Source organism: Oryzias latipes, chromosome 23 (assembly GCF_053564925.1).
Source record: "Oryzias latipes strain Hd-rR chromosome 23, Olatipes_Hd-rR_3.1".
In the NCBI taxonomy this organism is placed as follows: Eukaryota; Metazoa; Chordata; class Actinopteri; order Beloniformes; family Adrianichthyidae; genus Oryzias; species Oryzias latipes.
Genome location: NC_136259.1, coordinates 4,200,709 through 4,224,214, shown reverse-complemented (window position 1 = coordinate 4,224,214; position 23,506 = coordinate 4,200,709). Strand labels below are relative to the sequence as shown.

Here is a 23,506-nt window from a genome sequence, read left to right as displayed (position 1 = left end):
GCAGACCTTTTTACCCCTCCTTTTCTTCATGTGTTCAATACTTATTCCCTGTGCGCAGGTGTCCGGGGGCCCTGGGGGCCCATGCTGCCTCAGCAGGGCTCCAGACTAACTTTTTTCACTAGGAGCACAGTGGCCCCTAACTGAAAATTTTAGGGGCGCAACCAGAAAATTTAGGGGCGCATACCGTAAATTAACATTCTAACCAAATCTACTAATTTCCACTGTATTACTAATAAATACTTTAATAATAGATGCAGAAATTACAATGTGCTGTTTCAAATGCAGTGTCACATTTTATTCTGCACTTTTGAAGATGCAACAAGAAGGTAAACTGACAGCACCATCGCTGTCATGACAGTACAAATAAGTAAAGAAAACAGATGGAAATTTATCTTTGTGACACTAAATAGGTGCAGCCAAGATGCACAATAAGCGTGTTTGAGATCACCCAGGTGAACTCAACGCTGTGCAGATCACCTGGTGTGTGACATATATTTTTGTTTTTGCTCCAACATCAACTGTCAATCATCACAAAAATATCGCGAGAAAGGGGTGGGAGCAAGGGGCAAACCTACCCGGACACAGCTGGAAACTAGAGACTACAAAACAATGCATTATGGGACATGTGTCCTGATGGTTTTTGTAGTGGAGTGATTAATTAAAATAATTTAAAATACCAATTCATTAAAAAAAGGCTACATACATTACAAAACATTAAAATAATCATAAAATATATAATAACACAGATCATACTAAGGGGGAGAATAATATTAAAACTAAATTGAATGTTAAGGACAACTCCAACTGTTCTTCTCCAGTCTTGCTGCAGATTCGCTTTCATCTCACAGCCCCCCCCCGCCTGGTCTCCCCAACGATCCAGGCGAGGTGCTGGTTCATCTCAAACACGTCTATCGTTGCATTTTCCACACGTATTTTCAGTGAGTCTAAAACTAATGTTGTTTTTGCTCGCACGTGTTTAAAGTTCAAGCCCCGTTAGCTGTCACGCATGTAAGTGTGGGACATTTATTCTCCACAGCTGACCCAACTCCAGCGGGACGGGGGCGGTGTGCTGCCGTAACCCGTTTGATGCGCCGCCGTAACCGTAACCAAAACCTAAACCTTCCTCCGGTTCTGTGCAGCCCAGAGAAAAGTTCAGCACGGACTGCATGTATGTAGAAAATTACGAGCGAATAAATATGTTATAAAAGAAAGTAAAGAACTCCTTAATGTGGTCTGGGGAGGGAGCTGTCAGGTTTCCTGCTTTCACGCCCTGTCATTGTCACGCCCCCAAGAGTCATAAACCCCACTGTGATTGGTTGGTCAGCTCCGTGCACGACGATGAAAAAGTGTCATTCATACAAACTGGCGGGCTGCAGTTACATTAAACCTTCATATTAAGGCGGGGACCGCAAAATATCATCTTGGGGGCCGCAAATAGCCTGCGGCCGCGAGTTTGAGACCCCTGCTGTACACTCTGGCACTGGTGCACTAGCCGCAGGTCGGAAGAACGAATCAATAGTTCGCTTGCTCATAGCTCAGACGCAGATATCAGGTTGTGATATTTATCTCAGTTTCCTTCCCACAGATTTTTACGCGCGCTCGATTATCTCTAGGCCCCGCCCCCTCCACGCATTTTAGCCACTCACAGTGGCTTTCCCTATTCTTCTCACACGCAGTGGCCGCCTCACAGACAGGTATCACGCGAGAGCGTACGTGCTCGCGTTTCATGAGTATGTGCGCGAGTGTGTGTGTCTGCCTGCGTCCGTGTGGCTTGCGTCTCATTGATTATTTCATTGATCATTGACGTGCCCCTTCCACGTTTGATGTATAAAAAATACGAAGGGTGGGGGAGGCAAATTTATTGGTCGCACATGTGCGACTGGGTGTAAAATTCAGTCGCACACTCTCAAATTTTGGTCGCAAAATGCGACCAATTGCTCGCAGTCTGGAGCCCTGCTCAGGTTGGTCCATCTCAGTGGAACACAGACACTCACCTGAGCACAGGTGCCAGCTCACCTTTGCCCAACACTGATGGAACTATAAATGCTGGACGTGTGTATTTGTATGAAGATTTTTGGAGCCGATGGGTATGTTTGAAGTGTGTCTGTGGACAGGCCCCGCCCCCTTTGATGAACACATTGTGGAGTAATGATGATCAACCTCCTGCATCTTGTTACTTTGTGATTCTACCCATCCCCTTCTACTTCTTATTCATCCTCCGACTTATTTTTCTCCTCTTTCTTTTGTCCCCATCCGTAAAACCCCATTCTCTCCTTCTCTCCTCTCTTTTCCATCTGGCCCAACAAGAACTGTGTACAAATATAATCAACATAAATTCAGTTTAGCCTTAAATAAAAAAGGGTTTTATAAAAATATACTCCTCGTGTGTTAGAAGTTTCATAACCCCCTATTGTAACAATAAAAGTGTGATCTGTCTGCTCGGCTCATATATTATTGTCAAATAGAAGTATAATAAAATAAGAAAAAAGTGCAGCATAAAAATCAGCAAAAAAGACAGAAAAAATATTACATTATATATAGTATGACACAATATACTATAATATAATATAATGCAGGTTATAAATGGGACACAGAGTCAGAAAGTGAAAAGGAAAACAAATAATAAACAACTAAAAGTAAATTCTTATATCTTTGGTGGATCATGTCTCTATAAACCTTCTCAGGCTTCTTTTGTTTCCTGCATTGAATGAGCCTTTCATCAAGCTGTAAAGCGACACTCAGGTGAGCTTGAGGCCCCGCCCCCTGCCGGCCGCGCGCTCTGATTGGCTCGTTCGAACAGCGCTGCTCATAAACAGCTGCAGCGGCAGCGGAGAACATGAGCGGATCATTCCTGCCGCAGAAGAAGCTCCGACGGCGTGAGATCCTCAGAACCGCCGGTGAGTAGAAAATCCTCAAACTTTCCGTCCGGAAGCAGAAAGTTCTACTGCTCCAGGCGGGAAAACGAGTTTCAGCAAATGTCGGCTTGCTTTTTGAAGTCCTCGCGGGAAGCCGCGTGCTCGGTTCTCCGGCGAACTAAAACTAAGCAGCTAAAGTTCTGTTTCAAGTTTTAGTGAAAGTGTTCTACAGAATATTGACGCAGAGAAGTTCACAGATTACTGGGATTAATAGACATTCCGTCACAGATTGAAGTAAATTATGGCTTTAATCTTCATCATGAAGACACACTCTGGGGGGGGGGCTCTGTCTCCTGTGTGAGGACACCTGTCCCTGATTGACAGGTAGGTGGGCGGTGCCAGCAGAACTGCTGCTGGAGATGCTCAGACTGGATCAGGGTGGAGGTGATGCTGCTTTTGGACCCCCCCCCCCCCCCCCCTCCCACAGTTCTGTCTGCTCTGGTCTTCCTGAAGGTTCTGCAGAACAATGGAGCCGCACAGAATCTCTTCTGTCCTGCCTTCCTGCTGGAGGAAAGCGGGTGAAGCTGGGGGGGGACAGGTGTTTGCTGGGGGGTGCCTGTTGGCGGGTGGGAGTGGGCGCAGACTGCGGTCGCATGGAGACAGATTTTCATCCATTTATTCTCCCTCACAAGTGTGAAAATGTTCTTTTTAAATGTTGCAATCTGAGTCCAAAAACCTGATCTTTAGTTTGTTCCATCAGTGACTAAATATGGAAATTCAGAGACAGCAGTTCTGTAATGGCTGGTAGTTATTGTTCTCTTTTTGTTGCATTGATTTTTGCTGCTTGAATGCAATTTTCCCTTTAGTAAATCTTAGCGGTTTACGCTTGTTTTGTCACCGATTTTTAATCCCGTTTGCAAAATTTCTACAAATTTTTTTTTTTTAAAGCAAACGTACATCTAAACGTGCAAAATGTTTTCGCCTTCCTCACTGTTCTTGTTGACATGTTCTGTTGCTGACAATGAGGGGCATCAATTAAGAAAATGAAGCTTTAATGTGTGTAACGTTGGATGGAAAACATGCAGTTGGCCAAAGCCTGCTGTGCTGCAGTCGACGAGCTCCCTGCTCCATTCTGATGCCTCCACGTCTTTGTTTTCCTCGTCTGAGCGGGAATCTGGACGCAAACGGTGCGGCTGGCTGGCTCTGATATTGCTCGCCATTTCTGTTGGACCACAAATGTTAGGTTGGGGAGTGAGGGGGGGCTGTAAACTAGCAGGAGAGCGTGTTAACCGAGAGGTGACGGCGTGGTCGTCGCAGTACGACAGGAACTCATAAAATCTCAATTCTGATGAAAATTGGAGACTGTCAAATGTTTCCTGAAACCAGACTGGATCATTTGATTCAATTGTGTGATATTTGCTTTGTTGTACCCCCCCCCCCCCCCCCCCACATACTTGTCACGGACGGCCTCAGTTGGCTGCGTATAGGACTGGTACGTGGAAAACCAGAGTTCAAATCCCTGATGCCAATCCCGTTTGTGGGTCCTCGGGCAAGACTCTTCACGCTACTATGTAGCCATGAGGGGGGGCCCCCAAGTCTGGATGTCCCTCTGCCAAACCACCTGTGAGAATCGTCTGATTGGCCGTGGCGCCCTCTGAAGGGGATAACGATTAGCTGGCGCGTACTAATGAAAGATCAATGAGTGGTCATAGAATTAGTTGTTGCCTGTCATGACTGTAGGACCCATACGTTTCACATTTAAGTGGGTCATCATAGTTGCACATACAGTTTGAGTCACATGGGACTCAACAGGGAACAACTATAAGGTATCAGTTTTTTTTTTAACTGCAGTTACTCCTATGAAAACACAAGAAGCTGCTGTAATCGTTCACATCTATCCAATTGAAATCCAGCTGGAAACCAGACGGCTTTGGCGTTGGTGGTTCAATAAAAACTCCTCGGCTCGCTTCAAGAAAACGTCGCTGCTCCTTCACAGACAAACAGTTTTTACGAACGTCTGAAAATAAAAATAAAAAAGTCGAATATCTTATTTTTTTTAAATTTAATGAAATTTTTTTTTTTCTTGGTAACGCATGGATCCATTGCAGTCGTCCTTTTACGCCTCTTGCCACTACCTACATTTTGCGTTTTTTCCTGGTATGAAATGTCGTCCTTTTGTGATCCATGTGTGACATCCGTAGATCAGAAGTGTTACTGGCATTCGTCGATGTGCGTCGAGGGTTTCGGCCGATTTACGTGAATTTAGTTTTGTGCTGTTCAGAATTTGTTTAGAATTATTTGTCTGTTCAGAATTGTACAGTTTGTGTATTTTACGTAGTTTATACGCCATTCTCTGTAAGTCGGGCCAAATCATGTGTGTTGTGAGATGAATACGCAAATTTGTTTTCCATGTTTGTCCAGCAGACTTTTCCCGCATGTACCACCGATGTGTATCTTTTTATATCGCGGATATGGCTAACATCCCGGTAGAATGACGTCATTGACCCACTAATCACTAATGTGCGCGGTGCGTGTTCTACTTTGGGTGGCGTGTTCTTTGCGTGGTTTATTCGTTCCTTTGCAGTTTTAAACGTGGTTCTGTCGGTACGGTGGGCGATTGTTCCAAAGCCGGTCGGCTCTGTGCAGACAGGAGCTCCAGCCTCGGCGCCGGAGATCTTCATGGTCACCATCTGCTTGATCTTTGGCACCAGGCCTCACGTCGTCAGCGTGCCAGGTCCTCAATAAGTAAAGATGGACAGCCCCCCCCCCCCCCCCCCCCCCCCCCCCGCCCTCCGTAATGTAAGCTGCATCCTAAATAAATGAGGGGTAATCCATGATGGGCTCCATTGTGTTGTGCACACGCTGTGGCACAGCCCATATGTGTGTTTTGAACTCATTAAGGCGCCTTTGTCTGGTCTGGATTGAGGGCCTTTGTTTCAGGGTGGACGGGCCCTCGTGTTTTTTTTTTTTTTTTTTTTTTACAGACGTTGGTGTTTTCTCATATTTATTCGTTTGTAGGATAAACTCCTTGAGATGTGTCATCTGGTTTTCAAGAGGGTCCTTGGGCAGAACCATGGGAGAAATGATGGATTGTGGGTTTGACAGACGTCCTGCTTTTTAAAACTTAACCAGTTCAGCTCATCCCGAAACTCATCGATAAATCAGAACTTTAATGTTTAATTCTTTGGTCTGTAGGTCGGTTCTGACGGATCTCAGGTTGGGCTGATGGAGCTTTTTTCAGTTTGCAGTGGAAGCTGATTAGAATGAAAGGTTCTGCTAATGAAGTTCTGTTCTTTGACCCGCTGGCCTGACGCTGCTGAGGAGGAGTCGCTCTGTTTGGTCAGCAGAGGCCTATCTGCACTCGCCTCGGTTGCTTTGGCGCTCGGCAACAGCTGGCGCTTTGTGTTTGGACCGTTGACTGTTGTCGGGTCTCGCCACTCCGGAGAGGCTTTCTGAGGAATTTAACGTGGAAACATTGACCTGCAGAGGGAAGGGAAGCTGTTCACAGCCAAGGCGGTTTTTCTTACTCACTGCAGTTATAGAAGAAGTTGAAAAAAAAGTTGGTTAAAGCGTCCAAAGCCACACTGTCGGCGCCATGAACTTGAGGGCGTCTCGCCGGGTTTTTCTGTATCTTTAGACTTTGTTTCGGCTGTAAATGTTTAGGATGTTACTTTAAAATAAAGTCCAGGTGAATACTTGATACTGATTGGCTGCAGGGTGTCCATTAAAAAAAAAGCTCCTGAATGTTCTTTATTATTGTGCTGACCTAAATGCCAGATGGTAACGTGAACAACGCCAACGTCTACACTTTATCCAATCAGCAAGGCCGTAAAAAGATCTCCGGTTTGCAGTTTGGACCTCCGCCTTGTGCATTCACTTCTAAAGATGGAGGCCTTGTCTGGCATTGTCCTTTATTAAGGGGACAAAGATGGTATATATTAAAACTTTATTGATCTCACAATGGGGACCTGGTTACCATATAGCTCTATTAAAACCAGAAGATAGTTTTGTGGCAAACATTGAAGAATGTCCTGAAGGTGCATTTATCCCATGGTGTTCACACTGGACAAGTAGGGAGGGGCTTCTCCTTCTTCTTTGTTTCTCTAGTGTTTACTGATTCACCAGACGGCACATCTGGTGAATCACGCTCCAGCCTTTTTCCTTTCACAGATCTATTCTGATTTATAAAAGGCTTGCTGTCATTTAATTCCAGATCAATTTTCAAATGAATTAAATTGGACGCCATCTATACATCACTACCAAATCCAAGTCCCCGATTGCTCAAAGTTTGACCTGTGTTCAGTGGCCGCACGAGCTCGAAAATGGCTTTAAAAATGAAACTTATGGATTAAACGATTTTCATCAATCTCACATTTTTAAAGCAAATGATTGGTTTTCTTTTTCTTTTTTCATTCCAAACTACAGTTCAGTCACTCACTATTGTGTTTTAAACATTTGTATTTGGTTAGTACAGATAGTAGGGCTGTAACTATAAACCATAAGCTCCTGATTGGCAGGGATCTATTAGAAACATGGATTCTTATCAAAAATAACATTTACCTGAAAAGTCAATGATTGCTTGTAAAGCTACACTTCATAATCTGTTAGGAACAAGTATACATTTAAAAAAAAAAAGTGTTTCTGAAAATAGTCAGAAGAATATTGGAAGATTATTCATTTTTTTTTTTTTTTAAATATCACCAATAAATTCAAATTATGCAAATATTGGCTGACACCAATACTGGCACAGATTTATTGCCTATACCTAAGTAGAATGAACTCCCATTGTGTGTCAATCCAAATGGGGTTTTCCTACAGCCTCTATAGTCAATCTTGAATCCATGTTTGATGGTTTTGGTCGATTCGATAGACAAATTTCCTCAGACGGATCGATCTGGTTGGATCGTAGGGTTACAAATTGATTAATTGCTACCCCCCCCCCCCCCCCCCACACACACACACAACAAATTAGGGCTGCACGATATGAGGAAAACTTGCGATATGCGATATTGGTGATTAATATTGCGATAACCATATAATTCGCGGTATATAAACAAATAGCAAAACAACCAAAAACATAATTTCCATTTCACTGCAACAGTTTAAAAATGATACTCCAAATGACCCTTGTCGACATAGGAGGCAAACATCAAACATAAAAGGGCTCATCTGATTGGTCAAAAACGTAAACGGGTCCTTCCGATTGGTTAAATGCATAAAGGGATTTATTTCATTTGTTCAATATTTCAAGCTGCCATGAGATTGTTATAGCAGATTTAAAGGTAACCATTTATTGCGATTTTCGCCGTCTTTTGCGGTATGCGTATTGCACAGCTTAATGTCGCGATAACGATAAATTTGCGGTAAATTGTTCAGGCCTACAACAAATGTTGATAATTTACACGTTTGTCTCCGTCGTTTGCAGCTTTTTGAGACTTTAGCGCCTCGCTGTGTAAAGAGAAGATCCGTCCTGTTTTGGAGAAATTTCCTGCCGTTTCCGTTTCAAGTCAGGAAGTGGTCTCACCCCCCCCCCCCCCCCCCCCAGTCAGTCTGCGATTCGCTCGTCCACATTCATCCTCTAGGGTCAAGGTTGTTCAATGAAGAGTAGGCGGCCTCATCCTGTGTCAGCATAGGGGGGGGCTTTGATATCCTGGAGCCAGAGACGCACACTCAGCTGTGGATTAGGACCAACAAATCAAAATGGGATTGACAGGTGGCTCCCGCAAACTCAAGCCTTTAAGACGGGCTTTAGGCACTCCAACAGGACGGGACGGTCCGCGCCAACCGACCACCTAATCCTGCTCGGAAGGTGAACACCATGGAAAACCGTCAGGAGCAAATCTTGAAAACCCCCCCCCCCCCCCCCCCCCCCCCCCCCCCCCCCGGAGGGGGTGAATGACCTTAAAAGTTTCATTAAAGATGGAGGACTAAGGCTGTTTACGCTTAATTCACTCTCTTCATTCTCAGCCGACTTTCCTGTCGGACACGGCGACGCTGGGCCCCATCTGCGGGGAAGAGGAGGAGGCGCGGCTCTAAATGAAACACTCCTGACAGCGTAATTAAGTCCAGACACAAAGGGCTCAGCAGGAAGGCCTCTAATGGAGGAGGAGTTGCTATTCTCCAGGGACTAGTTGGGTTCAAAAAACCCGCTTTGGACTGCGGGGCAGGAGGCGAGGATGTGTTCGTGTGGGCCGCAGTGTTCAGGATGAAAGCCTGAAGCGGGGGTCACCGGCCCGAGGTCACGCTTGAGCAAATAAAGACGGGCAGAATCCCATCTATACTGAGCTCATCCTCTGACACATGCTGCCTGTAGTGGAACGCCACCGCCTGAACTTTCCCTTTTTTAACTCCTTATGTAATTCTCTCTAGTCCTCATGCACGAGTGCGCACATGCACCTCGGGGCGCCGCAGGCGTGCACCACGTGTGCCGCGTTGTGGTGCTGGAGCGTCGTGGAGGTGGACGCGCTCTGCTGTCTGGAATAGCTCTGATCCTCTTAAATGATTATTGGCTGTGACTGGAGCGGGGCGGCGTGAACGCAGACGGAGGACTCGGACACGCCGACGGCGTCTGTGTTCAGCTCCGACCTCAGCCACGCGCCGTTTTCCTCCTGTAGACGCAATAAAAATGATCCTTTCTCCAGCTTTTCCTGTTAGAAACAGCTTTCTGTGTCTAAATCTGCGTTTTTCACTCTGAGGCTGCTGGGAAATGAAGTCCTGACAACCCAAAGCTGGCTGATTGTTGCAAACTGAAGTTATTGATACGTGACGAAGATGGTGCAGAAAAATAATTTGTTTCAAGACGGTCCGTTTATTTTCATTGGTGGTTAACTAGTCCTGTTTGAAGCCACTTCAAATAAAAAACTAGTCTTAAATTACCCAGAGTGCAATTCAGTAAATAACCACTGGGGGCTTTTGCTTACATCAGTCTCCTCTCACCTTAATGTCTAGTTGTCTGGGTTTTGTAACAAAAATGAACATTAATTGGGTCTTTGGAGGAAGTTCTTTATTTTTTTATTTTTTTAAGATCCCATAATGCACCAGAGAAGTTTAATAGAACCCAAAGGTTCTGTGATCACACCCTTCATCCATCCTTTACATTCATTCCATGACTTTTTAGTGAGACAAACTGAACTTTAAGCGGCATCTACTGACCTAGAGTAAAAACCAGTTAACCCTTTAACACCTGACACGTCGCCGGCGACGCCTAAATAACAAACTTTCTTTGACCGTCTATACAATTGTCAGGAAACGGCGGATTCTGTCGCGAAGAGGGGCTGCTTTTCGTCGCGACAGAGTTGCATTAATTGCGTCAACGGTTGCAGAGTCGCGGTATTTTAAAGGCCTGAGTAGTTTTGGTGACGACGTGGTTGAAGTTACCGACGCCTTGCCACTGACTGGCGGGACTCGGACCGCTCAGTCTGCTCCGACGCTTGTTGAAGATCCTCGGAGTTCTGGTGCAGATCGGGAGTTTGACGACAGCGTGACGTGAACGCAGCCAGACTTCTGCAGAACCAAACGGCCTCTGCCTGCAACCACGAGGCCGTTGGTGAACGTAGAGTAGGAAACACCAGAGCCGCACATCACCGCCAATAAAGTTGTTGATGTTTTATCTCAGGGGGAGGGCTAACCTTTTGACCTGTGGGCCACATGGGGGCCAGACCAGGAGCAGATGTTTTGGAAATCCACCATGTAAGAGCAAAAAATAACAAAAGCACAATAAATTGCATATTTATGGTTATCGCAGTATGAAGCAGTGCAATACGCATATCACAAAAGACGGCTACAATTGCGAGTAATGGTTACCTTAAAAGGGCTGCAACAATCTTACGGCAGCTTGAGAAATCAAATAAATCCATTTATGCATTTAACCAATTTGTGTAGACGAGGGTCATTTGGAGTATAATTTAAGTTATGTTGACTTTTATTAAACTGTTGCAGCGCAACAAAAACGATGCTTTTGGTTGTGTTATTTTTCATGTATCGCCAAGTTATATTATCATGGCGATATTGATCACGGATATCGCAAATCGGGGCTTTTCCTCATATCCTTTAATGTACTTTAAAACAGAACATTTTGGGTTTTTTCTTGTAAAACTGGCTTTTATTCTCATTTTAGCACCAATTGCACCAAATGGGTTGATGTCCCTCAAGGAAAAGATGTAAACTTATTAGTTTATTAGAAATGCTGCATTCATGTGCTGTTGGAATGACTGGGAAGAATGACTTTCCGACACACACGAACGTCAGAAAAATAAATCCTCCATTAAGACATGAATGCAAAATAACTTTCTGCTCTTCAGCGAAGCTCAATTTATGTGTAGACGCCAGAATTACAGGGAAAAATAAAACTGAGGATCATCAATATAATTTATTCCAGCCTGATGAAATGGTTAACGGGCCACATTTGGCCCCTGGGCTGTAGTTTGACCCCCCCCCCCCCCCCCCCCCCGTGTTTACTTTGGTGTGCTGATAAAATGACAGACAGCCTTTTGGTCATGCATGGGGGGGGGGTGTAATGTGTTGCAGTCTTCTTACGTGGCCCGTTTGGTGTGGGTTCTGTTTGGGCTCAGAGTTTGATCTAGATGATTGTGTTCTGGACGGGCTCTGCTCTGATCTGGAAGCCCTAATGGCGTTCCTCTGCGATGGCCTAACCCAGTTTGTTGCCGTGTGTGTGTGTGTGTGTGTGTGTGTGTGGGGGGGGGGGGGGGGGTGGGGGGTCATCCCATAAAACCGTCATTGTTGGATGTTTTCTGCTGCAGAATGTGCGTGGTGGACGCCGCTGCGCGTCACAGACTCGATTCCCTCCAGAGCCCAGCTCTACAAGAAGACGGGTTTTGTCCGTCCGTCCACTCTGACCCTCCTTCAGGCCTGACATTTGACTGAGTGGGTGCCTTTGGTCCCCGGGGGGGGGGCGCACAGATGTTTGCAGCTGGAGCCACAGGCTGGGGCCTTGTCCGTGCAGACGCTCTCCTCCTCCTCACGAATGGAAAAGGTCGTCTTGCGTTTCTGGTTTTCAGCTGCCGTTAACGGGGGGGCAAAGGCGAACACCTTCCAGGTCACGTGCGTGGCACGTGCACGGCTCCGGAGGTTGTTGGACTGTTGGAACCCTAAAGAGCTCCACGGCTGCTGAGTTTAATTTTGTTGTGGGGGGGTTAGTTGGACATAACCGTTTAGTGGGGGAATGGAATTGAACCAGCACCTCTGTCCAGCTCTTTCTATGTCATTGAGTTCTGTTTGGAAATGAAGTGGGGGGGGGTTAGAAAACAATGGTTGCTTTGTGCTTTGGTCCCGCTGTGATGGGTTTGTGGTGGGGGGGGGGGGCTGGGCTTAGTGAAGCGGAGCCACTTCATTAGTCGGGCCTCTCCGTTTGCGACACCCCCCCCCCCCCCCCCCCCGCCCCTCCCTCGCTGTCATTCCCGGCCTCTCTCCCCCAGGCTCACTCGTGGCCGAGCGGGGGCTGGATGAGGATGTGCGCCGGAGAGTCGTCCCTTGGTGCCTTGGCGGTTCTGTCCCGAGGTGAGTCGTCGTGTCCTGACCCCCCCCTTCCCCCTTCCATCCTCGGTTGGGACCAGATCACCTGCCCCCCCTCACCACCCCTCCCTTGGTGCTGCTCCGGGTGCAGCGTCGGGGTCAGATTTCTGGATGTGGGCGGCTGACGGACGGACGGAAATGTTTTTGTCCCAAAAAACCTGAAAGTCTTCCTGAACCTGTTTTTTGAAGTTGATCCGACCTCTCTCTGGGGGGGGGAGGCAGGCAGGTGGGGGTGTCACCGTGACGGATGGCTAACGCCTCAGCTGTGGTGACCAAATGATCCGTGTTGTGAGCTGCTGATTGCCTTCTTCCCCCACCCGGCCCCTGGGTGTGGAACACGCCCCCCTCAGGGACAGCAGAGGGTCGGGGTAATCCTGCACATCCTGTGTGTGTGTGGGGGGGATCCTCGTGAGAAAGTTGAACTCGCTTAATGTCCCAAAAAAAAAACAAAGGTTTTCCCATCAGTGTCTGCCGCCCCCCAGGATGAAGCTCCTTCCGAGCGGCTGAAGAGGAAAAGATCAACCAGACGCCTCAGCTGGAAAAGTTGAATTACGTCCACGAAGAAGATGGAGGACATGCAGAAAGAAACTTCAAATGTCCTGCTGCTCTGCAGAAACTAGGTCCTAGAAAACGGCTAAAAATGTCCTAATGGGGATTAAAGGAGCGCTGGGAACGCTTTGGAAATGGCTGAAAAGAGGATGGGAGGGGGACTTGAAGGAGACGCAGACCCTTTAACTAAAAAGCAACACGCTGTTCCAATCTGTCCACACTTTGCTCCTCGGTAAATTCACATTTCAGAGGCTGGACATCTGGACTGAATCTGTTCTTTTTCCCGGTTGGTGTCTTTTTGGATTCGGTCTTCTGTGTTCTGCCTGATCGGGCTCCAAAGCGTGAACAGAACCAAAGTTTCCTAAAAATCTGGTTGTCAAGATGTCAGGGAAAAAAAAGTCTCATTTAAGGATTTGAATCGCTTCTTTGTTTGTATAAATGAAATGGACCCACTTGTCTGTCTTTGATTGAAGCTGGTCTGAAACCAAATAGAGACGATGCACTTCATTGTAGAACCACTAGGTGGCCCATTTTCATTCACTTTAATGTAAACCGGCTCCATTTAAGCAAAGGTTAAACTCTTTTCGAATGCATTCATTTTTATTAATTGTATCATGGTAATAACAATATTGGATAAAAGGGGGTGTGTCTATTGAATATAGAAGTGCGTGATGTCACCTATTTATAACGGCAAACTTCTGGCTCCAACCAAATGAAGTCAATTTAGGCTGAGTTTTTTTATTTATTTATTTTTTTGGGACAAAACCATGTTGGAGCCACTAAGCGCTGGCTGATCAGAGTCGGTCAGAGTCATTGTTTCTATGGCAACCACCCTCATCAATCATGAGTGAGCTTTGCAGAGTTACGGCGACACTCTGTCGACACGCAGCGGTGAGGTCATGTGACCACAGACGTCATTCACGCATTTGTGGACGTACAGGCAGACATGTCCTCTGGGGAGGAGCTTGAAAGAACTCCAAGCAGGTTTTAAGGTTCGTCCCCATCGCCTCCTTTAGTTTTGATTTATGTATGAAAACAAAAAAGTTCTTAAAGATGGATTCATGTCCTTCAATGAGTAAAACTTTAACACAACGATGTGAAAATCAAGGTTTGTGAGATTGTTGGACGACTCCGTCCCCAGTGGTCACTAGGTGAACCGACGTGGCTCCGCTTTTGTTTTTGAGTGCTCTTCATTCCGGAAGTCAAAGGCTTTTGGAGCCATTTCAGAATGAGGTTGTGGATTTTGGTAAATTTGCTCCATTTCCATCCTTTTCGTGATGACTTTTATTAAAAATGGATGAGTTTGAAAGAAAAATCTTAGTGGTTTTAGCAATAAAATGTTTGTTTCCTTCTAATTTATGACCTTAAAATAAGTGCAGAAGCGTTTCCTGCGTCTCGCGTTTGCTCCAGAAAAGCTCTGAGGTTTCTGGTCTGGTGTTGCTCGCTGAGGTTTCAGAAACCGAGACGCTGTTGTCTGAAGCTCTCTGGAGCGACCCTCTCATTTGTTTTTTGTTTTTTTGTTCCAGAATGAAGAAGTGAATCTGAGCTCCGTCATGGCTGTCCAGGGTGGAATTCAGGTAAGCTCACTTCCTGAAAACCCGTTCTGCAGCTCAAACTCTCAGCCTGGAGCTCCTGAGCAGAGTCTAACTTTCTCCGAGCTCCGAGGACGTTTTCCCTCTCGTCTGACGGTTGTTGGGATTTCATAACGAGTCGCAGACGGCGCTGCGGCCGGCCCACGTGTGTCCCAGCTCGCCGTCTGGTTGTTGTTGTTCTTGGTGTCTGACGTTCCTGAGCTCGAACCCACACCCAGAAACAAAAAGTGTCCCACAACAACAACCGGCTGGTGTTTCGGGTTTCGCTCCATCCTGGAGCGCCGCTCCACGCCCAGGCCGCTCTCTGACTGTAAACATGTTCAGATGACGGCTGATCCGGTCACGAGGGACGCTGGAGAACCGGTCTCCTGTGAGGATATTGATCCTCCTGGTGCTGCGGGGGGGATTCTGCCGCCGTGTGCAAAGCTGCATCCTCAAATTCAAAGTTCAGCTTTTTCAACAACAACAAAAAAAAAATCCCTTCTGGAATTTCTGCTAATCTGCTTGAATGTTTCCAAATCTTTCTGCACCACCTTGTTCCGGTTCAGGCGATCTCCTCCTCAGATTGCGTGACTGAAAACTGAATCCACCTTGAAAAGGTTTTATTTTGGGAGCAGGCGGAAAAAGCTGGAATATCTCCAATCGGCATCGCTCGGCTTTATCTGTCGGCTCTTTGGAAAATCAACTGGAATGTAGCGAAACGGCTGAAAAACAGAAAAGCAGCTCAAACAAACGAGACAAAACGATAAAAAATCTGGGTTAAAATGAAGATGAAAGCTGATTTTTAACACTTGTACTATCTTGTGGGGTCCAGATGACCCCAGTGGGGTCATCTGGACTCCACAAGATAGCACAAGGGTTAAAATGGATAGAGCCTTGTACTTGACAAAAGTATTTTCAGCAAATGGGTCCCTCTTGGTCATAAATCTTCCAGCCAAACAAACGGTGTTGTTTGAGGCGAGCTCGTTGATCCTCCAGGTCAAAGGTCAGGAACCGGACCATGGGAAACCAGAAAAAACTCCTCTGTTTCCTGGGTTCCAGAGTCCGTAAAGCTGCCGCCGTGACCCGGTTCGCGCCGCAAGTGGCTCAAGCCGTCAGGGTCGCCGTGGGAACGACTGCAACAACCTCAGCGTTGAGCTTTTCTGGGCTGGATTGGCCGGCCACTTTCCTGCAAGCGTGTCTCCACCCCAGCCGCTGGATCATCCGGCGCGTTTGACAGCGGATCCATTCTGACTGACATTGATCTGGCCCCCCCCCCTTGCTCTGGTTTCCTGACGTGATCAGGGAATCGACCCACCGGGGTTCTGCTCAGCTGTTGCGTAACGTCAGCGTGGAGAGCTTTTCCAGTTTGGAGGCTCGGGAGCGTCGGTCCTCGTTTCCAAATGAGATCCGGTCCCAGGCCGAACCAAACCGGGCCCCGGCGCCGGAGCGCGGTTCAGTAAACCCTGGAGGAGATCTGCTGAGATCCCCGACACCGATTCTCTGAGGCTTTGATGTCATTTAGCGCGTTTGTCAAGAAACGGACAGAAACAAACCGATGTTTCTCTTTTCCTCCATGAATCGACTAAATTGATCCATTTGTCATCACTGGTCATGGAAATAAATGAATAAAGGGTCCAGAATAAATCAATCTATTAATTGTTTTAATGCTAGAAAAAGAACATTACTTGAAACTGTGAAGTGTGCATACTGCCACCTGCTGTCCTGGATGTGGTAGAGCAGCATCTTCATGCAGCTGTTGAATTATCAATGATTTTTTTTTTTTTTTGATCAGAATGATCAGAATTGGGGAAAAGTCTCTACAAATGAACATACTTTTCTAATCGTGACACAGTGCGTTTCCTCAGACTGATGTTACCAGCAGAATAATCTGTTCCCCCAAACCCTTGAACCTGTTTTTGAACTTCCTCTCTGCAAACACGGATGAAACCCACAACCCGAGGAGATCAAAGGCTGATCTCCACAGACGGACAGGAAAGGTGGAAGTGGGTTGTCATGTCTGGTACTGTGTTGTGTGTTTTCCTTACACACATCTGCTGCTGCTGCTGTGTGTTTTCCCTTCTGCAGTCAATTCAACTGAAGGGAGCAGCAGATCTCTGCAGGTCTGATTGGATTTGGAACAGATTAGATTGTTTTATACCTTTTTTATTTAGTTTTTAAAGACATTTGTCTTTGTGGCAGAAATGCTGCTCAATTTAAAAAAAAAACAAGTATTTGTGTCTTTAACCTAAAATGGCAAAGCTACACAAAAACAAATGTTCTATGGCCCAGAGGTGTCCATTAATAATCAGTTTCTGATTTCACATTTACCAAAGACCACATTAATGTATAGCAGGTTTGACAGTTTTGTTAACATTTTTATGAAGTCCACCTAGTGGCAACACTTTTGCAACTATTAAAACACTCCAGACTCTTCGCTGACTCTTCAGGGACTCTTTGGGGACTGGAGATTTTTCAGAGACTCGTCGCTCGCTCTGGAAACTCTTTGCAGACTCTTTGGAAACTGTCTGAGGACTCCCTGGAAACAATTGTGAAATCCAAATCCTCTTCTTGTGAGGATGCCTGCCTCGCTCTGAAAGCTAATCCAGTTTTACTCACAGTACTGAAATGCTGCACTGATGTTAAAAACCATAAGACTCTAAATTTCAGTTTAATCAAAATGTTCTTGAAAATCGACGTGTAAAAAATGAGTAAAGTGACGATAAGTTGATGTGGGGAGGGGGTGGGGGGGACAGAGGTTTAGCAGCCGGGTTTTATCTTTTCACCTGTTGTCGCTCAGTATCTTAGAGGTGGGGGCGGGGCCGAATGTTTTTATTTTACTTTTTTTAGTTTCAGTTTTTTGCTGAAAGTGTTCGTGTCGGTAAAGGTCGAGGTAAAACTGATGCTGTTCTGTTGATGGTGCAGCTCAGAAGTTAAAAGAAAAAAATTTCTGTCCGTCATTTTTATTCTCTCATAAACAAAACTGAGAAAGATGCAGTGAAACAACTGAAATACAAAACAATCGTTGATTTTCTAGGAAAATTTAGGCTGCAGACACTTAGATTTTACCATTTAAAGGTTAAATGAAATCTATATATATTTTTATGTAGGTTTATTAAATTTGTTTCTAAATTAGTCATCGTGATTTTGAACCCATGACGGGTCATTTTAACAACATTGTTCAAACTTAGACGTCCAAAGCTTCAAAACACCGTTTGTATTCCTATTTACCCCTCAGACAGAAGAACTCCTGATGATTGATCTGAGCTGTGCTCTTGAATTTGGGTCAAACATGCGTTTGTTTCCTTCAGTCTGACTTCAGAAACTCCACCGTAATGGTGGTGGTGGGGGGGGGGGGTGGATGGATGTGAGGCGACATCAGCTGCTGCCTCCAGGCACAGAGACTGAGGCGGTCGAGTCTCCGTCGGTTCACACCGACACCAATGTTTTTCTGAACTTTTTTCTTTTTTATTGGACTCTTTTCTCTTCAGGTTTGGCACGGCGAGAAGTTCGATGCCCCCCTGCTGAGCCCCAGGAGCCCCCGCGGCCTGCTGGGCCAGCGGCACGGACCCGGCCTCACCGACGTCTTCCAGTACGACCAGTGGCTGGCGGTGCGACACGAGGCCACGCTGGTGCCCATGCAGGAGGACCTGGCCATCTGGCTGAGCTCTCTGCTGGGTGAGGACCGAGTCGGACTTGTTACCCAGTAATGGGGGGGGCGTGAAACGGCGAGGAGGCGACCACAGGAGACGCACGCCCACTTTTGTCCAAATGCAAACAATGCAGCAGGGAAGAAACTGAATCTGGGTAGAAACCAAGTCTTTTGTTGGCAGACTAGAAGCAGACTGGAAGATCGAGGTCGCCTCCTGACCCCGGTGGTTACGGGCCCCGTGACCCCCGTGACCCTTATTAGTCCTGAACCGTGTCAACCATCTGAGAATCAGTCCAAGTCTGGAAGAAAACAAACGTGTTTCCAACCAGAATGAATGTGTGTGTGTGTATGTCTCCCCCCCCCCAGAGGGAAGAAGCTGAGGGGGGGGCTGTGTAAGCTCCAGGGAAGCTTTCACCTCCTCCCTCCAGGGGCGTCGGGTCATAATGCTGTTTGAAATGGTCTTTCCAGGAGAGGAGGTGAGGGCCGAGTTCTTCATGGAGGAGCTGAACAACGGCGTCCGGCTCTGTCAGCTGATCGGCGTGCTGCAGGCGAAAGTCAACCAGAACGGCCCCCCCGAACGCAGCAAGGTGAGTCACGTGACGCTCCCGTTTGCACGCCCCCCCCCCCCAAAAGTTCACAAAGTAGTGACCCATCACCGTGGTAACCAGAGAAGGCACGCTGTAGAGACAGGCCCATAAATCATCATAGCTGTTTAAGGTCCACTCCAACGAAAAGCCTTTTTTGGTGTTTCTAACGTGACAAGGGGACGTACAGACGGGAAATTCGGGTTACAATTGCATTTCCTCCATTCTGATGCATCCACTTGCAGGCAAATGAATCAGGGGTGTCCAAACTTTTTGCAGCGATGAAAATGTTAAATCCTTCTTTGAACTATTTAATAACCTCTTAGGACCTGGCGTCCACGTTCTTGACGTTTTGGGCTGTAGTTCCACGGTAGTAATTTAGCTAAACTGGAGCTCTGTTAGCGCAGAGTTAGCTCATATGTTAGCTTGGGTCTTAAGAGGTTAAATGAACTATTTCATGAACATTTCATTGCAAAGACTTACTCTGCTAATGTTGGTGTGGGGCTGTAAGCTAGAGGTCGAGTGTAAACGGAGAACTCTCAGATGTGGGTGATGAGGGAATAGTCCCGCCCACAACTCCGAGGTGACTTCCTGCCGCTCTGCCGAAACTAAGTCCTAGAAAAGGACCCAGATTTTTGGATTTTGACTGAAAACGACATCATGATTCAAAGAGCACTGGAAATGCTGTGAAAGGTTTAGAGGATCGGAGAGACTTTAATGCCATTTGTTTACTTCCTGGTATTTTAAAAACACTTCCAGTTTTCAAAAATGCTGAAAAATCAACTAAAACCTGAGAGGCGAACATGATTTGATCAGATTTTTATCTCTGTGAGACACAGTTCTCTTTCTGTTTTTGTCCCCCCCCGGACAGCTCTTCCCCACCAAGACGGTGGCGTGCAAGCGGGACGCCTCTCCAGGTTCCTTCTTCGCTCGGGACAACACCGCCAACTTCCTGGCCTGGTGTCGCCGCATCGGCGTGGAGGAGACCTACCTGTTTGAGTCGGAGGGCCTCGGTAAACGAAACGGTTTCACCTTCACCAGCGGGTTTGACCACGGGCATTTAAATTCACTAACATCAAATTAGCATTTTAATCCCAATTCATTAATAACAGACAATTTGGCGCGTTATTTATTTTTAAAAATCGTGTTAGTTTTTTTTACGTCGGACGGCTACTGCCGCCATGTCTATTCATTTTACATGAAGTCACTTATAAAAGCAATAAATGATAAATTGATAATTACTTTAATTTTGTTAGATGTTTAAATCGTTAATCACTATTGAAAACTCTGTGCGACGGGTCGTCATGGTAACGGCCTCGCACTGCCGTTCTTCTAAAGGTGGTGTTGAGCCGATGGATCTGAGAAATGAGGCTTTGAGTCTGAACCGCATGAACACATTGATGGATGATGTTCTGGACGGTAAACGTTGACTGGAGTTGGCTCCGCCCACCTCAATGTTCCTAACATGGACAAACTTTTTGAAATTCTCCGGCCAATCAAAGACCAAATAGCTCGTTATCTAATAAAACCCACCACGACCCCCCCACAGAGTCGACTCTCTAAAGTGCCACGATGATCAAAGGAAGTTTTCCCTCCAGTCTGGCGGATGCTCTGGAGCACGTGTGGCGTGGCTGTTGGCGTGTTCTGACTGCTTCTGTGTTCTGCTTCAGTGCTGCACAAAGATCCTCGGCAGGTCTGCCTGTGTCTTCTGGAGATCGGCCGCATCGTCTCCAAGTGAGTCCCCCTCCCGGCGAATCACATTTCAGGGGGCGGGGTTAACGTCTCTGACCGATTTGGAACTTTCAGGTACGGCGTGGAGCCTCCCGTGTTGGTGAAGCTGGAGAAGGAGATCGAGATGGAGGAGACGCGGCTTCTGGCCGAGGAGCCCCCTCCAGCGGTGAAAACCTTCAGCGTGTGCTGCCAGCACGGCGGCCTCTACCATCCTGGGGTGAGTGTGGCGGGCTGCGTCACGGCGGGGCTGCATGTGCGAGCCGTGACGCATCGCAGCTGACCGCGTGACTGCAGATGCCCAGCGGCGTGAAGATGGATCACACGTGCAGCGTGACGGCGCCGGTTAGGTCCGGCTCAGCGGACACGAGTCCTCCAGACGTGTGCTAAAAATACCGGCTCACTCTGATGTGGATGAAGGAAAACATTTAGTTTTTTTCGAAAGCGGAAAAAATAAATTATTTTTCTGATCCTTTATTTTACAAAAAGAGCATTGAGGAGTTTAACGCTTTTTAAAAGAGCTTCAGCTTCTGTAGAAACAAACGCCTCTTCTGTTTCCCTCCACTCTGCTTCCTGCAGGAGCCCGACCCGGACGAGCCCCCGTGCAGCTGCTCCAACCGGGTCTCCATCGAGTATCTGTCGGAGGGCCGCTACAGGCTGGGAGACAAGACCATCTTCATCCGGGTGAGTGGTCCCGGTGACGAGACACCAGTGTCACTCAAAGTGACGGTCGTGAAACTCCTTGCTTTCGCCCCGCCCAGATGCTTCATGGGAAACACGTGATGGTGCGCGTTGGCGGCGGCTGGGACACCCTGCGAGGTTTCCTCAGCAAGTACGACCCGCTGCGAGTTCTGCAATTCACCACCCTGGAGCAAAAGATCCTGGCCTTCCAGAAAGGCCCCCCAGGTCCCAGAGGGCCCCCCAGCAGTGTGGCCCCGCCCCCTGACATGGACCCCCTGGCTGCTGTGGATGACCTCGTCTCCTCCTCCTCATCTGCTTCCTCCTCCAGCTCTTCCTCTTCGTCAGGCTCCGCCTGTAAGCACCCCCCACCTGCATACACCTGTCGCTCCTGCACCCCCTCCCCTGCCTGTACCCCCACACTACCCCGGAGAGGTCCAGCCCCCAAAAAGACTGTCCAGACGACGCCAAGCTCCTCCCCGAGAAAGCCCACCATGCTGCCGCTGCCAGTCACCACAAAGTCCCCCGCCCCTTCACCCTCTGCCTCTGTGGGGAGCTCCCCCTGCTTGGGGCGCCGGGGGGTGCAGGTACAGCTCAGAGCTGCGACCCCAACAGGTCATCCTGCAGGTACAAGCCCCGCCCCCAAAGGTAAGCTCAGGACTCAGGGCCCGGCCTCCAAGCCCCGGAGCCCGGTTTGCCCCGAGCCGTCTTCCAAATGCCCCAAACCTTCCAGCCCCTGCGCCACCCCCGTGCCCCGCTCACTCGCCACAACAGCCCCTCCCTCTAGAGATGCCCGCCCCCCAACGGGCGCAAACCAGCGCTCTCGTCTGGCGCAGCGGCGCTCCGGCTCTCCGGCCTCACGCCTGCGCTTGGAAGCAGTTAGGCGGGCGAGGATGGCCACGAGAGCCGCTGCAGCCCCCCAGTCCAGGACCCCCTCCCCCAGCTCACGGACCGCTTCCCCAACCCCACCAAAGCCCGCCTCTGCCCCGCCCAAAGGCACAGTTGGCCCCGCTAAAACCCGGCTACAGATGCCCAACAAGGGGAACGCCCCCAGGGTGGTCCCAGGGGCCAACACCGGCATCAGAGCCAATCAGAAAGCCCCAACCACCACAAAGGAGGCGGGGCAAAGACCAGAAATGACAGCTGGCTCCAAAGCGACGGTCAAACCGGAACGTACAGATGGGGTCGAGCAGAGAACTGCCACCAAAAAACCCCCCCTGTGCAGCAAAAGGGAGGAGCCTTATTTTGAAATGAACTGCAGGAGGAAGCAGTGGGCGTGACCAGCAGGCTGGTAGCTCCGCCTCTTCAGCAGTCGGCACATGTTAGAGCCTCAGCTCAGCAAGCAAAGTCTCGGAGCGTCACGCGTCGACACGTGCACTGTGCACGGGTTCTTCAGAACCAGGAGATCCGCTCCTCCATCTGCAGGAAGCTGATGTCAGCCTTTTGTGGGCGTGGTCTGTTCCTCGCGTGCCTTCAGTGGAAGCGGAGTGGGGTTACAATATAAGAGATGAAGGTTTTACTGCTCATTTATGACTTTGCTTTTCATTTGTAGGAAAAACTACTGATCCAAGCGTCTTTTATGGAAAACGCTAAAGGAACAAAGGTTTTATCTGTTAAAGGTCTAGTTTTTATGTGGTCCTGTTGAAATCTTTATTAGGATGTTTTTCTTTGGCACTTTACAGAAATCTGTCTTGTCTGAATGTTTATCTTTATTTGTAGTTTTTGTTGTTCTAATCAATAAACTATTAAATACTTTTTAAGAATTGTCTTTATGGTAAATCTGCACCAAAAAAAAATCTGAAGAACAGCAGATGTGCTATGATGACCCCTTGTGGTCTGAAGCTAGTACTGCATTATTTTCATGGTTTTATTTAATTTTTACATTAATCTTAATTTTCTGTTATAGAACATGAAAAAATCTTTAGAATAAAAGACAAAAGTCAGAATTCTAGGAACGTTTGTGTCAGGAAAATTATTGTGGGAGAACAGGGTGAGGATGAAACCGCTGGGACATTTTGGGGGCGGAGCTGGCTTCGCAGACGCTTCCTGGAAGGGGCGGTTTCTCACTTTGTGATGTCACAATGTGAGAACCCACTCACTGTCATGGATTGGGAGGGGCTGGTGTTCAGAGACCAGGTATCTAAGAAACACTCAGTAATGAATAGATCCAAATACCACTTTGGTTGTTTTTTTTTTGGTAGGAATTAGGCCTGCACAACATCGCAAAATTTATCGGGATTTGAAGGTGTGCAATATCCATATCGCAAAAGTCGGCAAAAATCGCAATAATGGTAACCGTATCCCTTGTGCTATCCTAGGCACGTTAACATTGGGAGTGGGGTCATCTAGACCCCACAA

The 23,506-nt window shown here is 47.5% G+C and overlaps 1 protein-coding gene across 4 annotated transcripts; it reads left to right on the top strand.

Annotated features, from left to right (window-relative positions):
* Positions 1 to 2,787: 2,787 nt before the first annotated feature.
* On the top strand, positions 2,788 to 22,911 carry gas2l3 (growth arrest-specific 2 like 3). Of its 4 annotated transcripts, none has more exons than XM_023952462.2 (9): positions 2,788 to 2,897; positions 14,462 to 14,512; positions 17,998 to 18,184; positions 18,627 to 18,745; positions 19,614 to 19,755; positions 20,413 to 20,476; positions 20,549 to 20,690; positions 21,050 to 21,154; positions 21,232 to 22,911. In XM_023952462.2, the coding sequence occupies exons 2-9, from the start codon at positions 14,489 to 14,491 to the stop codon at positions 22,426 to 22,428; spliced, it is 1,980 nt and encodes a 659-aa protein (XP_023808230.1). In that variant the 5' UTR covers positions 2,788 to 2,897; positions 14,462 to 14,488; the 3' UTR covers positions 22,429 to 22,911. The 4 variants fall into 4 exon arrangements, with proteins under 4 accessions (XP_023808230.1, XP_078798275.1, XP_023808231.1 ...); XM_078942149.1 differs by lacking the exon at positions 2,788 to 2,897 and adding an exon at positions 3,342 to 3,433; XM_023952463.2 differs by lacking the exon at positions 2,788 to 2,897 and adding an exon at positions 12,262 to 12,371.
* The last annotated feature ends 595 nt before the right edge of the window (positions 22,912 to 23,506 follow it).

Coding starts and splice junctions, on each gene's coding strand:
- gas2l3 (XM_023952462.2), top strand. CDS start 14,489: ATGGCTGTCCAGGGTGGAATTCAG. Junction 18,185..18,626: donor CTGGCTGAGCTCTCTGCTGG/GTGAGGACCGAG, acceptor TGGTCTTTCCAG/GAGAGGAGGTGAGGGCCGAG. Junction 20,691..21,049: donor GCGGCCTCTACCATCCTGGG/GTGAGTGTGGCG, acceptor TGCTTCCTGCAG/GAGCCCGACCCGGACGAGCC.